Below are 17,147 nucleotides of genomic sequence, written 5' to 3' on the forward strand. Positions count from 1 at the left end.
CTCGGTCTAGGAAAAGAGGCAGGGATAGGACGTGTGCGGGATGGGGAGATCCCACGCATGGCCTCCTCCTGCATTTCCTTTGCACCTCTGCCTCCATGCTCCCTGTTTCTGCAGTTAGCAATTAAAGCTGTCATCTCTCATCGCGCCCACAGCGTGTGGGGCGGTCGGCGCTGCAGGTACCGCCCAGCACCAGGGTCATCCCAGGTACCAGTCTGTCACAGCCCAGAGCTGCAAGGCTGTCCCGTTCCTTTGACACAAATGCGATGACTGTCATAGTGTCGTTGTTTGTATAGGTCTAAGTCAAGCGGAAAAATCACATACAGACACACACATGGAGTGATTTTTAATGTTTTTTTTCCTCCCAGGAAAGGGATTTTCAGGAGAAGTCTCCCCCGGGGGACTGGAAACAGAATTTCTTCATGTGTAGGCAGTGTGCTGGCAGGTTTTTGTCACTTTCATTCACTCCCTAGATAGGTTACTGGGGGCTGAGAGCTACTGCTCTTCTCTTCTCTTCCCTGTCATCTCTTAGCCAGATGATCAGCTTCGAAAATCAAAGATTTCTGTCCTGCAAGTCAATGGAGCAAAGCCATGTAGTGCACCCTGAAAAAGGAGAAGAGATCTACCTGGACAGCTTTCCTGTTCTGCTGGGTACTGACGCATTTTTTCTCACCACACGCCACAGTCCAGATTTAGCTTATTCAGCCATGGCAACCCAGCTGCCTGGGACCTGTGCTGTATTTCTCCCAGGCTGTGCATGACGTGTTCCCTCTGCTCTGCCCCTCTTTGCCCCTCCTTGAGGAGCAGGCTCTGAATTCGGCACAGGTTCAGGAACGTTTCACACCAGCCACTCACCCTTTCAGTCAGTGCTGCCAAGGTTTCTGGACTGAAATACCAGTACAGCTGGCTGGAGACAATCACCTTTCTGAGCCCAAGGGATGGTCGTGCAGTATGAATGAGCTGCTGCTTCGTGAGGATGCTGGCTTTCCCAGCAAGCAATACTCTATGCTGGAGCACTACAGAGGTGAGAGGAGCAGCAGCACCTGCAAGCCCTGCATAGAGCCAGGGTGCCATGATGGGAAATGCTGAATGCTCCCTGGGATCACCCACTCATCCATTGGTAACATTAAGAAATCTGATGTTCATTATTGGCAACTGTTTTGACTTTTGTTGTTGCAGCTGCTGGTCACTGATGCACCTGATGGTGGGCCCCAACCCAGAGTGCCTGCAGGTTAGGGGACACTCCCCTCAGTGTTCAGCAGATTCTGGCTCAGGGGTGTGCTGCTTGAAAGAGAGCTGTCCGTGCTTTGGCTGCCAAGGTGGCTTACCCTGGTTTGCCTCTCTCCCTCCCTCCCGTGCTGACAGGGCCTGAGCAGCCCTGTGGTGAACCTGCAGGATACAGGACTGATGCCAAGGGAGATGCTCCAGGGGACCAATGGGAGGAGTGGAGGGATCTGAGCAAAGGATTTCATCCTGCAGTGGGGCTGAGAGCAGTTTTGATGAGTGGATGGGTGGATACAATACAGTAAAGCCCTTTTCTCTGTGATGCATCTGAGACTGATGAATGAGAAGAAGCAGCTTTTTACAGGATATTTCTCTGCAGCAAGGCTGAGCACAGCTTTCCTGGCTGGATGCAGAGATGGGGCTGCACTGGCTCTGGTTACACTGAGAACAAGGGATGGAAGCAGGCTTGCAAAGAGATGTGATTCTTAGCAATGTCAGGTGAATGAAATGCCCATTTATTAGGAAAGAAGCAGCAGTTTTATGCTTTTGATGTCAGCTACTGATTTACAGTGATTTATATCAACAGCTACAACCTGTATCTACATAAGATTTCTCACAGGACTGTCAGGGTTCTGTAGAGGAAAGGAAAAGATGGTCTTAGGCTAAAATTGTAAAGCCAGAGAGCCAGGTTCTTTGCAGGACTCTGCCAAAGCCTCCTGTATCCATTTAGAAAGGTTGCTTTAAGCTTAGCCCTTCATGCCTGAGTTTCTCCAGCTCTGAAATGGGGACAATAACACTTTTCATCTTCACACAGAGGGGTGGGAGATGGAAACTTCATGAGATGTGATTTAAAAAAAACAACTTTAAGATCTTGCAATAAGAAATGCACAGCTCCTAGCAATAACATCCCTTGGGTGAAAGAGCACACCAAAATCTTTAGTAATCCTGCCTTGCTCTGGGCCTGTCTCCAATGAAGAGACACTCTGTCTCAGTCTGGATTAGATAGATATGCCCAGGCCAGAATGCATTCCTTCAATCACTGCTATTAGCATGACCTGATACTTAAAGAAGTCAAAACAGACAGGGTGGATGCACAGCCCCAACCACAGGGATAGGGCTGCCAGGGCCCCTGCATAGCTGTGATGTCTGCTAGAAACTAATGTGCACCCCTAGCAGCCCCCTCGTGCCTGCAGAGGGTGTATTTTCTTGTTTCTGTCAGAGCCCAGAGCCTAAGAGGCACCACTGCTCCCTGTGGGAACCCTGAGTGACAAACCTGGCCCCTTTGCAAGGTGCCAAAGCTTTGAAAGGGGCTGTGTGTGTCACAGGGAGGGAAGGATGCTGTTTTCCCAGCCAGGTGGGATGTGGGAGGGGAAGGCTCTGTCCATAGGTCACCCCTGTGCACTCCCACTGGGATGTTTAATTTTTTCCTTAATGTAGTTGTATTTTTTAGGCCTCACTGAATAAATTAACCAGTTTGGAACACTAAACATGATTTACTAAAACAGAGCCAAGAGAAGACATTATTTTTTGCTTACCACAGCCACAGTTGGATTCTCCCAGTACAGGCAGGGAAAATGAGTGATTTTCCTTTACTGTGCCAGGTCCAGAGAGGAATCTCTCTTCTCATTTCAGGATGACAGCGAAAAAACGTGGTCAGTAAGAACAGATTTGTCGAGCTCAGCAGATCTTCCTTTATCTTAATGTCCAGATTCTGCCAGCCCAGAAATTACTTTTCTGAACCAGGCCTTTTAATTACTCCCTTTGTGCAGTTCTGGGAGAAGCATCCCAAGTTTAAGCTACTTGAGGGCATTCCAGCCTGCTGCAGCTCTTACCCACGGCTGATAGGGTCTCCAGCCAAGAGAGGAGAGGCTGCTGGCTGCAATGAGCAAGCAGACACATGTGTTTTGTCCCACAGTGGTCTGTGGTAAAGAGACAAGAGTTATGTGATTCAAGAGTGTTATGTGATACAAGAGTGTTTTGTGAGGCTGTATTTTGTTGGTATTAGATAACTGTGTTCTGCATAGCAATTCTCTCCCAAGCAAAGAGCTGTGTGGCTCAGAGCACCATGCTGGCTCTGCATCATCAGAGATGCTAAACAGATGAAAGGCCTTTAGTTCACATGTCTTGAAGTTGGCCACAAGTAGAAAAATATTGATTTGCGGTGAAAAATTTAATTTCTAAATTAATTGAAGAAAGAGATCATTCTGCCTCAAGCTGTTGCATTTGCATAAGAATGAGATCACCTTAGACAAGAACAAAGAGACCCTTATACATAGTGAATCGTGCAAAAAACCCCCACAAATTAGCTGGAGGTGGGAGAGCTGAACAGCCACTGACAGGACAAAATTAGCTAGTCTGCATCGTAACTGTTATAGAAACAACAGGGAGGAAAGAAAACAGACCTTTGAAGAAAACTTGGATTTTTTTCTCTGGAAAATAGACTCATGAAGTACATCTTGGCACACTTCACTTGATTGATAAATGACCTAACAAAACATGCAGCACTATCTGCCTCTCCCATTCTTGGTTTGGCGCTCACAGCAATTTGCAGAACACTTTAACATTCCCCAGCAAAGGGGCTCCAATCTCCACTTTTACCCATAGGTCTATTTGTTGAAATGTTTATGTCCATGCAAGAGGCAGGTTTTAAAGTATCTCTGGCACATTGCCTGCATAACTTATCTGTTATGGGCATCTGATTTGGCAAATTTTCCTGTGGGCTGCAGTACATTCAACCTTCTAGGCTATAGCTTTGCTTTAGCAATTCCCAAAAACAGACACAGATAGAGGCAGTTCTGACCTCCAGGGAGCATCATCACAACCCGCAAACATTCCTGGGTGCACATGGACACTTGGCAGCTGGGCTGGGGTGGGCGAGGCTCCCCTGCCCCCAGTAAATCCACCACTGAGGTAACTCAGGAGCAAGCTTTTCTCACGGAGCCCATATGCTGCAGCCTCTTTCCCCAACACTTGCTTTGAACAAGCGCTGGAACACATGCTCAGCATGACTGGTGGATATGCTTGTCTCTTGTAAGGTCTCTCAGGAGGTCTGTGGCAGACCTCAGAGCTGGACCCAGGTGCCTCGGAACAGACCCAAATTCAGGGCTCTGCATCACTGGAGCAGACCAAGGTGACAGCTTGTAGCAGAGCTTAGCCATGCTGCAGGCAGCTCTTCTTCATGTTTATTTTCTTCATACACACACACATAGAACCTCTCATCTTGTGTCTAAACTCTGATAAAAAACTATTCCTGGCTGCCAAACAGGCAAATTTCATAGGGATGGGGGAAGGAAAAAAAAAACAATAAAACACCAAACCCTTATATTTTTTCATGGCAAATATTTGCTCAGCTCTTCTTCTGACTATGACTAAGAATATTTCATACTCAAATAATCCGTCACACTTAACGCTGTTAACTTTTCAATACCAACTGTACAGCCCACAGAGTATACAAAACCCCTTCTGGGATTCTTTATCATCACAGCAACAACTACAGAAGACATTTGTCCTGCTGGTGAAAGGCACTAAAATCACATGATCATCTAAAGTCCTTCCAGCCCTTTTCTGGCCATGAAAGATATAACTGATTCACAGGTGAGACAAAGCCTCATTGTTTCTCCCTTTATGTGGTTCTCCCTGGGAATTTCTTTGTAGAAATAGTGTGGGTGGGGGCATTAACCACTTCCGAGAGGTGGCAGGTGTAAAGGGAAGCAGTAGAGGACCCTTCAACTAATACCCTTTCTAAAATTGTCTTTATTGGGTTTTTTTCATGGCTGCAGTCTCCTACATCCCCATGCCTTGGGGATAACTGCTGCCTCTGGAGCTGTTTGGCACCAGGAGACTGCTCTGGACTGTGCAAACTGTTGCTTGGGGCTTGGGAAGCAGAGAAGAGAGGAAGGGTGCTACTGGGCATTTGGTGGCTGGAGAAGCTGTTATTGGTGCCTACTGGCTGCTCTTCCCAAGCCCTCTGATTTGCTGCCGTAACTGTGTGTGCTGGCTGCCTAGCCTGCTCCTGGGTGGGGGAAACACATCTTGGGTTGTTTGGGATTACTTATCTAAGCTGGTTTATATGAGCAGAGCTGTGCTAGTGAGTGCCAATGATGCTGCTCTGCTGCCAGGTCTGAAGCATGGTGATTTCTTAGTCTTTCTGAGCTGTACCCATAAAAGTGTGCCCAAGTGCAGGCTTTGGGTGCCTGTGGGAGTAACTGTGGCTTAACTCCATCCAGGAGCACATAGATTTGGGTGAGGCTGCTTCTGCTATATGTGAGGGCCCAGGCCTTGTCATGAGTGGCAAAACTTGCACAGGAGAAACTGGGGGAGTGTGTGGCTATTTAGCAGGTGGACGTGCTATGACCCAGCTGCACTGGTAACAAAAGCTGAGCTGACCCAGCTTAAAGACCTAAAGGGAGAAAATGTTAAGTTCAAAGGGGTTTTAGGATTTTCTTAAGTGTGAATACTGCTGGGATATGCAGGTGATGTATGGGTCATCTCTGCTGACAACAGTGATTCATGCAATGATCCTATGCAGAGGAAATCCATACACCTCTTAGATGCCAAAAACCTGCTGTGGCTTCACTACAAATCTGAGTGCAAACCCTGAATCCAAATCCTTACCTCAAAAAAGGGCATTTCACTAGCACAATCTTTTCCTAGTACTGACTTCTAGATTTACTTTAAATAGATTTAAATAAATGTTTGGCATGAAAATTATTTTGGGCAAGACAGACTGCTTGACAGAGCAAGCAGAAGCCTAGCTCTTGGTTTGCCTAAATCTCTAAGTCATGGGCCATTACTGCTGTATTTTCCTTCCAAAGGGAGTCTCACAATGCAGTGCTGTTTCCCTCATGGCTGAGGCCAAAGTAAGCAGATCAGTGTGGGACCAAACCTCTCAAGGAGCTGGTCCTGCACCCAGGCACTGCCTCACTGCTATGAGGTCACTCTGACATCTACAGGAAGCTCTGGGCTGCTCTCCTGAGCAGAGAATATTGAGGTCAGACCTGCCAGACTTGCTCAGGAAGGAGTTGCACCAAGCTCACTCTTGAGTCCTTTGAGAACATTATGCTTCCTAATTTAAGTGGGTCCTACAACTCTCACATATAAAATCTATCTGTGATGTCCCTAGGTGCAATTTATCCATAGGCTCCAGTCTGATTCATGGTATGAGAAGTGTCTTCAGGCCTGAGAGAGATTACCAAGAGATGCTCAGCTGAAGCTGAAGTGGGTCACTCTGGCCATTGAGGCTATGTGGAGTTTAATGGGAACCCAACAGGAAAGCAGCTTGGGCTGGGTCTTGGGTAGTGACTCGGCACAAGGGAGGGGATGTAGGGAGCATCTGGATGTAGCAACTCCTTCAATCATATCTTGTATCTATACATAAACCTTTAAACTTCTGGACAAGATGTTCACTTGACATAACCAAACCTGCAAGATCTTCTTGCTGAACGCCCAAAATTAACCTGGGTTTTCAAATTTCAGGTTGTGTTTACTGCAAGCAGTAAACCTGGGAGCAGCAGGACATGTAGCTATCCAAACTGTTAAATGCAAACCATTAGGTAAATGGTACAAGGAACAAACCATGTAAGCCATCCAAATGAGTATCAGTTTAGGGCACTGACAATTAAACCATTGAAAGTTTAAAATATTCTCTCTGCATGAAAAGGGAGATGTAATTCAGTACCTTTTTCTGCAGAAGATGTGTTCAGGTCTGGCTCTTTATGTTGGTAAAGGCACAAGTACAGACATTGTCAGGATCCTGTGGTGTTAAACATTTTTCTCATCCTGCATAAAAGTGACCCTTTTCACTCTCACGCTATCTCAGAGCAAACATATAAAAGCTGCCAGCTCAGGTGCCAGCTGCAGGGGAGGGGAAAAGAGTCATGGAACAGGAACCAGAACAGCTGATACAAATTACCTCTTAAATTGGAGCAAATGCTCCCAGAAATGTCACCTATTAAAAGATCAACTAATAAGTTCCTGCTGCAGCCCAAATAACTCAAGAGAAAAAAAGATATTAAAATTCTGATAGTCCTCAGGCACAGGTTTTCTCTGAGCTTTGAATTCTGGGGTTTATCAGTTTTGTACTTACTGCAATTGATTAGGCTCTGGGCAATATTTTTTTAAAAAACCTGCTGGATCCCCTTGAAAACCTGGACTTAACTGGAGAACAGACATGTGACTCCTTCCTCTTGCCAAATCAAGATGAGAACTATAGCAGATAGCCAGAGACTGCTGGATGCCAGGGCTGAGGGTTGCTTTGCTGGTTCTTCACAGGCTGATTTAGTACAGTTAAGCTAAAAAATGCAGAAAATGTCCCATACCCTTAAAGAGAACTATGTGGTTTGGATGAGGTTACCAGATGAGCATCTCTTGGCTGCAAAAGCTTTAAAATAAGTGTGCTTTGATTGTATCCTAATGGGTAGATTTAATTTTCTTTGAGTGACTCCTGATCACTTTTCAGTCATGTGTGTAATCACTGTGAAAACTACAACTTTCATAATTATAAATATTGGCTATTTTAAGGTTTATGGGCTCTTCCTGTCACACATTTCTTGTTTTTCCTGAGGAAAGTTTACTTCTGTGGCTATCAGCTGTGAACTTGGAAGGTCTTTACCATCCTGACACAGGTAAGGATCTCATTGGTAAAAAATATTTTTAAATTAGGAGCAAGCCTATCAGAAAACAACTAACTGATAAAGCAAACCTCTATAGAGGCTTCTTAGAGCTAATGATAGTGACACCAAGCCCTAAACTGGATGTTGTAGAGTCCAAACACCACTTGAGTCCAGTTGGTTGACAGGGTGATGTCTACTTGTGCAGCTCTTGATTGTAGCCTTATTTGAGTATCTTCTGGTCTTCTGCTTCCTGACTCGGGGCAGATGCCACTATGGCCTAGAACCAGGTAAGGATGAATTTGTGCACTCTGCAGTAGCCTGGCATGAGAAAAGCAGGTTTTCCTGGCCAAGCCCTCCAAGACTCCTTGTAAATCAGCAGTGACCACCAGGGTCTATCATTAAGATGCTAAACAAGGAGTGATGTGTTAATGCCAATCATGTCATAGCAGAAAGCAGCATATCCAGGTAGGCCTACAATGAAATACAACACATCCACACAAAGGGTTTGCAGTTGAGCTGGGGAGAGCACCCTAGCTGGGGCACAATAGCAATCTGTATCACTCATCTGGTAAGTAAAATTTTCTGTCCATATCATAGTTGGCACAGATGTTGCCACAGATCCCAGCTGTGGTAGCCTGGTGGCCTTTGGCTGCTGATGCAGGAGGACTCACTGTTGGGGTCAGACTGGCACCCACATAACCTCGTTTCAACTCAGTAGGAATGTTCCTGCAAGGGTAGCAGTTGCACCTGTATGTTGCATTGCAGATGTGTCTGTAGTCATGAAAGGTTGGAAGGAGATGATTTTCTTCTCCTGTAGTGTAGAAGGTAACATAAATGGTTGTTTGAACAGAGTTACAGCTTTCTGTGTGGGTGAATTGCTGATGGTGTTTATTGTAAGACATTACACATGGGGAGAAGTATCACAGCAGAGACTCTTCTGTCTCCTTCCAAGCACCATGCAAGGGAAACACTGCCAGAATACTTCAGTACCTCTGGCCTGCTACCCTCTCTGGCATATTCTGATACAGACACTCACAGAGCTACCTGGGAGGCTTGCTGCCACTGCACTCTTTGAGCACTGAGCTCCAGCTGAACTGAAAGCCAGATTTCAGGTGAATTGCAAGTGGGGCTAATGCAAGTGACTCTGGTCTTGTCTGACCCCAGACCCACTAGGTCACATAAACCACATAAAAAGATGAATCAAGACCTAAGTTTATGTATGAAAAAAAGAAGTGTTGTTTATTCAACACAGTATGCAGAACAAGATACTCTGCTTTTTGTGTTTTAATGGCTAGATAAAATTGCTTTTGCCCTGCAGAATGGTGGCCACTTGCTTTCCTGATGTTGTATGGGCAACAGGTGGTCACTGGAACTCCATTGCTCTCTAAAGCCTTTCTTCTAGCTTTTTCACAATCTGTTGCACAAATAGTTGACTATGTTCGGGTGCTTCCTGGGAAGCTACCTCTCCTGCAATCTCCTAGTTGGATTATTCTCAAGCTACCATCAAGGAAGTCTTAATTGCCCTGTGGCCAATCTGTCAGTCCTGTAAGGGTGCCTTGGTGGTCCTAGAGTGGCACATCCTGAAGGGAACAATGCAGTAGCAGGGGACATCCCACACCATCCTTGAGATGACAGCGGGGTTTGTACTCCTGACTGGGAAAGACAATTTTGACTAGTCATCTGGGGAGATGCAATTGTTTGCCACCACTTTTCCCTCCACATCCTTGCCAGTACAGGAACAAAAAATTTGTTCTCTCTCTCTGCAGTGATGTCTCTGCCAGGGGCAGAATAAAAGGGAAATAACAGGGTATATGGAGCCAAGAGGCAGGAGAGTGTCTGCGCTGTGCCAGACAAACCAACCCAGTGCAATATATTAGGGGAGGACTAGAGCCAAGAGCTGTAATCCACAGTAGCTGTGATGCACCATGTTTCCAAAGCCTTGTACAAAGGCACCTCTTCTTCAGATCAGCCTGCTTCCATGGAAAAAGAAAACTGTCAAGGCTCTCTGTAGTCCCTGTCTTTATAGTCCCAATAGGGACATTTCTTGAGGAACATAGTTCTTTCTGTGAACATTAAGCCTCAAAGTTGGCTGAATGAAGGGTAGAGAACAAGGTCATGGCTTTCTGCTCTCCTCTCCTGACACTCTCACTTGATTGACACTATGAAACTAGATGCTAATAAATCAGTAATCAGCCATGCCCTTCTGAATAATCTCCTGTTCCCCTACATTCTATCTTCTAACATTGGTGATTTCATATAATTTATGCTAGACAAGGGAAGGTTTGGCATTCATGGCCTATAGGAGTGCAGGCTCTTTCTATGCAAGTCTCTGCTGCATCTGAAAGAACTCTGCCTTAAGTAATTGTTGCCCTGATTTTAGGATTACTGCTGGAATAAGTTAAAGCAGACAAACGGAGCTGCCTGATGCATGGCAGAGGGGGCTGGAGCCATGAGGTCTTTGCTTTCGCCTGGCTGCGCTGATAATGTTTTACGCAGGCAAACTGTGCTAATCCCAGAGCGCCTGGAACTCTCGCTGGGAAGGACACTGCCTGCCACTTCTGTATCATGGAGATGGAGTATTTAGACACATGCAGGCTTACATAATTTTCCTGACTAAGTGGCTTCCTCTTTGCTAATGTATAAATCAGATGTACCTTAAATTGCCGTCCTGTTTTCATGAAAGCCTGCGCAAAGCTGTACAAGCTGGGAATAATGATCCCTTGATAAATGAGGGAACTTAACTTCCCAGAAAGGGGGGGAATGGTATAGGCAACATTCTCATGAAAGGCAAAGAAAAAGCCTTCATAAAGGCTCACCCAATACCCCAGTACTGGTTTTGGTTATGATGCAGTCCTCCCATGGAGGAAAAGGATCTTTTGGTGGGGATGATTTCTGCCCCAGTGCCTTGGAGAGGAGGCAAATATGTGTGCCTAGCGAGTGGGAACAGCAGTACTTGCTGAGCCATAACATGGTGTTAATCTCTCTGTCCTCTTCAGTGAATATCTGCTGGTTTCCATCAACATGCTCATTGCTGTAAAATGATGGATTTGAAATCTGATGGTGTATGGGCTTAGGGAAACATTGATTGGTGTGATGAACATCTGGTCAAATGACACACAGGCAGAGATGCTGCAGTTTTCTACACAGTATTCCTGTAGAAGAGGTCACACTTTATCCAGAGGGAGTTGTGTTTGAGCCAGTAATGCCTCCATAGGTCTCATGAGTTTTATTTGGAAAACATTTTACCAGACATTATAAAAAGGTTGCAAATTGATGCCAGGCTACTGCATTTGTTGAGCTTCTCTGGGAAAAGGGCAGCTGTCACCAGCTTCCTGAACTCATCTCCAGTATGGCAATGGTGTCTGTTGGCAAAAGTGGTGGCTTATCACTTCTGTTTCCCCTGTTTTGCCTCTGCCTGTGGTGTTAACTGCCAGTGAGAAAGGTGAAGGAATCTTTTGATGTGGGTTTTCTCTGTCATATTTTGGAAGGCTCACTGTGTCTGTTTCGGATCTTGCTCAGATGTAAACTATTTGTTTATCTCTTCACTGGTGTAAAGCACAGGGTTTTAAGGATGTAGAATCAGTTCTTTACAACTCCTTAGGTAGAAGGCTTAATCCTCTCTTAAGGGTAGGAAAAGGCACACAGATAGAGCCTTCAATGACTGACTAGAGGCCTAATTATGAGTAGAGAGTAAGACTGAGATTAAAAATAAGGCTTGAATTCAGCCCCTTAATGAACAGTCCTAGATCTTGCTGCCTAATTTTATGCAAATGTACAAGCAGCATATGTTTTACACAACAGATTCATCGTGTTGACTCATCGGAAGGAAGAGAAAAGGGACTGTTTCTGTATTACCCACTAGCTGCCTTTTGCGATGCACTTTCCCTGTCTCTGTATCTTGAGCACCCTCCTTGCTCTGGTCTCTAAGTACGTGTGTGTGTTCATGAAGACAGATGCAAGTCTATGCAATCACACTTCAAAGGAAGGGGTAAAGGTGGAGAGGGAAGGAGGGGATTTTGGCAGGATGGAGCCAGTTGAGGAATCTGCTCCCTTGCCCTGGAAATGGCACAGATGGGAACGCTGTCTCCCAGAGCATGGACTGCATGTTCTGGGGGGAAGAAGAAAGACCATAAATTAGGATTTCTTCCTCTCTCTATTTTAACATTTATTTATTTGATCTTCTCTTTCTTTCCCCTCATCCCTCCCTGCCATCAATGGCAAAACTAATGGCATCATGTCAAAATCTGTTAACGCATCTGCTCTGCAGATTCAGGTTATCAAAAGTATTAGCTAAGCCAGTCTGCAAACACTTGGTGAACATCTGTCTGCCATCACACAAAACACTCTGGGTGGCAGGGAAAATTAATAAACCTAATTGGTTATGAAGCAGTATTAGACGTTGACTAATATCACGTTGGAATTCTTCCAGTGTCCCCAAAGCTGTTGCACACACTCTCTCTGTGCATGGACCATGATTATAAGGGAGTACAGGAGACACTTGCTCTGAATTTTCTAAGCCTTAAATATTGCTGGTTGACGGCATCAATATGAAGTTCGTGCTCTGGCATTGCACCCTCTTCTCTCTAATGATTCCAAATATGATGGCAATGGGTGGTTTTCCCCAGTCCAAAGATCTTTAGAAATTGGTAGTGGGCATGTTTTGTTTCTCCCTCTAAGAGAGTATACACTGCCTTTGAGCATTTTTGCCATGTGTGGCAGAATCCTTGTTTTTCTGGGTAGTAGATGCTAGCTGTGACTTCAGTGTAAATCCTTTCCTCCCATCTCCCCTAAGAAATAAACTATAATTATCCAGGCTGAAGATAGGAGAAGGATTCATGAGATAGAAACCAAAGATGAGGTATCTTTTTAGCAAATCGATAGATTTCTGAAGAGTTGAGTAGCACAGTGAGAGCTGTTGAAGGATTGGCAGAGAGGATTAACAACATGAATCTATCCAGCACGAGGCACAGCCACTTGCATTGACTCAGTCTCCTGGCTGCTGCTAAAAAATCAGAACAAGATGAGATAAAAAGACATTCCAAAGCTCTCTCCCCTGTGGAGGGTCATACATGGTGGCTGAAAATCTGCACTCCGCAGACTGCACTGTAGACCAGGTTTTTACTGTTTTCTGACCTCAGTGAACCATGGCTGCCTCAGGGAAAAGGGGATGTAAGCAGCATGAGGAGGAAGAACTCCCAGGGAAATTGTGAAACAGCAGTCATGAAGAAGAAGCAGCTGTCCTGTGCTGCTGAACAGGGGATCCTACTGCATTAACTCATTTTCTGCTTCTGGATCACCTGAATGAGTTCACTTTCCCAATCTGAAGCAATCTGTGACTTTCTTGCTAGATCCTCCTACCTCTTCTGTATGGTTATGTCACAGGTTAGTGACCAATTCATTTTGTCTTGTCCTCTTGAGATCTGAATCATCTTGTCTCAGTCTAATGGCCTAGTGGGAGATGCTAAAGAATCTTTACTTTCTCCATAAACTGGAGAGAGGAGGCAACATTTGATCCTCACCCTTGGATCTCCACCAAACCTTCGTGGCAGAGGGACTGATCCCATCAGGCTCAGCCCCATACCTGGCAGCTCCAGCAGTGATGCTGAGGCCCCAACGAGGTGTCTGCTGTGACACTCCTGCTTTTGCAAATAGGCTAAAAACCCTACCCCTAGACTGAGCCTGGTTTTTAGATTTGCTCTCAGCATCCCTTTGGTGGCTGTAGCATCCCTGTTTAGCATCCCTGTGTGTTAGGCCATTCCCCACTGGAGAGGCACTAAGTCCTCAGGAGACAGCACTTTATGGTCAGCTCCACAGTCAACACTTGCTTACACTCTTGCCAGAGCTTATCAGTGCCCTGGAATCCTAACTGCTCCTACTCCTTCCCTTCAACACTGGCTTGCATGCTGGCAATGTCTGTGTTCCATCTGGCAGCCTCTCCCATGGTCCTGGTGCTCCCAGTCTCCTTGTCAGGCTGAGCACATAGGGTTCTGCTCCCCAGGTAGTTTTGTTCCTTGCCCACCTGAGTGCTGACGCTATGGTAAAAATAATTCTGCAAGGAAATGAGAGCACTGATTGGGATTTAAATAAAATTTACATAAAACTCTGCCTTGAGTACTAATTAATTAGGTGTTAAAAGCCCCTGAAAAAGCAGAAAGGGGGGCTGGTCTGCCTTGCCACATGGGGAGAAGCTATTAGGAATCATAGAATACAGAATCATTGACTTATTTAGATTGGAAAAGACCCTTTAGATAAAGTCCAACTGTTAACTCAGTACTACCAAGTCCACCACTAAATCAAGTAAGTTTAAGTGCCTCATCTATATGTTTTATAAATGCCTCCAGGGATTGTGACTCCATCACTTTCCTAGACAAGCTGCGACAATGCTCGACTACTCTGTTGGTGAAGAAACTTTTCCTAACATAACAAGGAAAAAACAATTCCAATCTAAACATCCTTTGTCCCAACTTGAGGGTGTTTCTTCTTGCCCTATGGCTTGTTACTTGAGAGAAAAGACTGACTCTCACCTAGATAAAACCTCCTTTCAGATAGTTGTAGAGAGTGATAAGGTCCTCCCTGAGCTTACTTTTCTCCAGGCTAAACATCCCCAGTTTTTCTTACCTGAAACTCATTGGCAGCAATGGCTGAGGCTGTGGTCACCAACACTGTGAGCAGTCCAGATGAGGAAGATGGGGTGGGAGCCGTGTTAGTTGCAGTGCTGTGCTCCCCTTGGCATGTCTTCTGCTGCAGCAGTGTCTCTATTGCTGTGATGGAAAATTGCTTCCAGCCTCGTTTTGTGGTGTCTCCAGGCCTCCTTCTTGTGCAGGCTGTGCTCACAAAAGAGGCCTTTGGCTCACTGTCTTGTCCACTACCCAGGCAAGTGCAACATCAGGAGGGAGAGGGGCTGTGCTAGTGCTTCTGTATGCTCTCTGGTAGCCCCTCGAGACAACTTTTCCCCATTTATTACAAATATTATAAGTGGCAAGATGTGCTGCTTGTGGTGACTTACTGGTTAATTAAGCAATGACATGTACCAGCCTGGCTGACACCAACAATTAACTTGTTCTTCATACTGTCTATCTAATTTAATCTATCTAGGATTTTATAGAATGCTCATGGCCATGGGGAGGCTGAGGGTAGGGAGGCCTTTTAAATTTTACTGCAGTTTATAGTGCTGCCAGAACCCCTTGGCCACCATTAGAAAATGGGTCACATAAATGGACAACCAGGAATGCTCAGTAGCTTGAACTATTTGAAACGGGATTGAACCAGCTTGTTGTGTCAGAGAGAACATTTGATTTTTCCTAGACCATATTGGACTTCTCATGCCCCAGCCAGTGCTCAGAAAATTTCAACGGGCTGGGTTAGGAGGCTTCTTAAGGAAGCCTGATAACCCTCAGTAGGTTATAACCCTCCATCCTCAGTAGGTCCTTACTACTCAAAAAAGTCCTACTGTGTCAGACTGTTTTCTCTGCTTTCACAGTCTTTCGGTTTGGAGGACGATGGAGCAGTTTTGATCTTAATAGGTGTGCTCATGGAGGCTGCCTGCCAGGTCAGGTGCACAGTTTGTCTGGTTCCTGGTCTCTCTGGGATATATCCCTTTCTCCCCTTGTGCCGACCTGAGCAGCAAATCACCTTTCCCTTGTACAGAGATATTGGCAGCCTATTGGCCTATTGGCAGCCTACTGATTGGCTTATTCAAAGCTAAGAACAACTGTCTTCCTGTGAAAATTTAGGGTTTGTCCCAAATTGGAAATTATGCCTCCAATAGAATTTTAAGTATTTAAATCATCTCCAGAACAGCATTTTTTCTCCTTGCCCAGTGGTACTCTCAAGGAGTGCAACAGGCTGCTGTGCAAATCTGGAGTTAATACTTTATGTGAGTCAAAAACCTTTTCCTGCTCAGCTTTGATAGCCAATCTCTTTAAGCTTTTTTTTTTGTTAATTTTTCAAAGAGGTTTGGAGCTCACAAAATCCACAGGCAGAGGAGAATCCCCTTGTCTTGCCATTAATTTTTCTCAACAGCTGATCATTAAGTACATGGGAGCTGCAATAAGCCTCACTCTATTCCAGCCTTGGCATATACTACATACCTTGAAATGACAACAAATCCCCATATGGGAGTCCCTTTTCATCCCTTCCATCACCCAAAACCAGTCATATAGAATCTACAAATATTTTGCTTAAATTCTCTTTCCCAGCATTTCTCCCTGTACACATCTGTGCGCCTAATATTTTGAAAGATCCAGTGTCCCTGGCACAGAGATGTGCCTTTTTGACTTCTTTTTGTGTATGTAACAGAGGGAGATCTGTCCTGATCAATGCATGGATGTGGACCTTTCAAGGAAAATTAAGTGGGTAGCCACCCTATGGTGGGCTCATAGTGATCACCTCGCTTGGGCCACTGCAGTTCTGGAAAAGATGTGAGCAGACACCCTCATGTTTTTTTCAGTGCTGTAAAGATTAATTCCTCAGACAAATTCCAGGTGACATTGCATGCTGCTTATCTAACCTCTTCTTTGCAGTAGCACTTGGCTACTGCTATGTTGTTTGGGATTTTTACCAGAATGGTAATGGTCCAAGGCCTGGGGAACAAAGTCTAACAATCCAGATTAGAGTCCTTCAGTGCTGGATGCTGTCCAAAGACAAGAAAAACCAGCTGGAGACTGGTTTCCTGGTTTCTTTATTTCTTTCTTTCCCTGTCCCAGTTCTTAGCCCATTTCAACTTATTTAAATTGCAAGTTCAGTCTGAGCAAGTGCATAGTTAGCATAGCAGGCTACATATAGTCTTGGAAAATATCATTCTTCCTGGAATCTCAGATGCCTTCAGCTTCCATTTTCGGGTTATGTATTCTACCTTCCAAGTGAAATGTAAAAGCAGAGCTGCTCTGTTCTGAGTGGATATTGAAGAGCCCACTGTATCTATTGTTCCAGGAAGAGTTTGTCCCTTTCTCGTGTCCAGAATCTCTTTGTCCTAAAATGCACAACACCCTGACAGCCTGTGTAGTTCTGCTGCCATTCTGCTGGTCACTGTTTCAGGGTTGGAGACACCATTTGCAACATGTATTTGGGATTAATTTGTGTGGATATGAAGCTATGTCAGAAAAGTAACATCTGTCCACAACTGGGTGACATGTCTTGTAACCAGGGTGGGATCTGTAACCAAGGTGGAGTGACTAAAAGCTGCATGCAATATTCTGATTCTACACTGTTGAAATCATGTCTAGCCTTCTGGATCTTTGGCAAGACATCCAGCCAAGATCCGGGGCTCATTTTACCTCTAGTGTTACCTTCACCACTGAAATGTTTGAACCCTGC

The 17,147-nt window shown here is 45.2% G+C and overlaps 1 protein-coding gene across 1 annotated transcript in view; it reads left to right on the forward strand.

Annotated features, from left to right (window-relative positions):
• Positions 1–700: 700 nt before the first annotated feature.
• Positions 701–17,147, forward strand: part of GSG1 (germ cell associated 1) — a 110,688-nt gene continuing 94,241 nt past the window's right edge. Inside the window, exon 1 of the mRNA XM_074539493.1 lies at positions 701–1,021. Coding sequence (XP_074395594.1) covers positions 953–1,021 — 69 coding nt within the window. The 5' untranslated portion in view covers positions 701–952. The remainder of the gene's footprint in view (positions 1,022–17,147) is intronic.

The sequence above is a fragment of the Zonotrichia albicollis genome, chromosome 4 (assembly GCF_047830755.1).
Source record: "Zonotrichia albicollis isolate bZonAlb1 chromosome 4, bZonAlb1.hap1, whole genome shotgun sequence".
Taxonomy (NCBI): domain Eukaryota; kingdom Metazoa; phylum Chordata; class Aves; order Passeriformes; family Passerellidae; genus Zonotrichia; species Zonotrichia albicollis.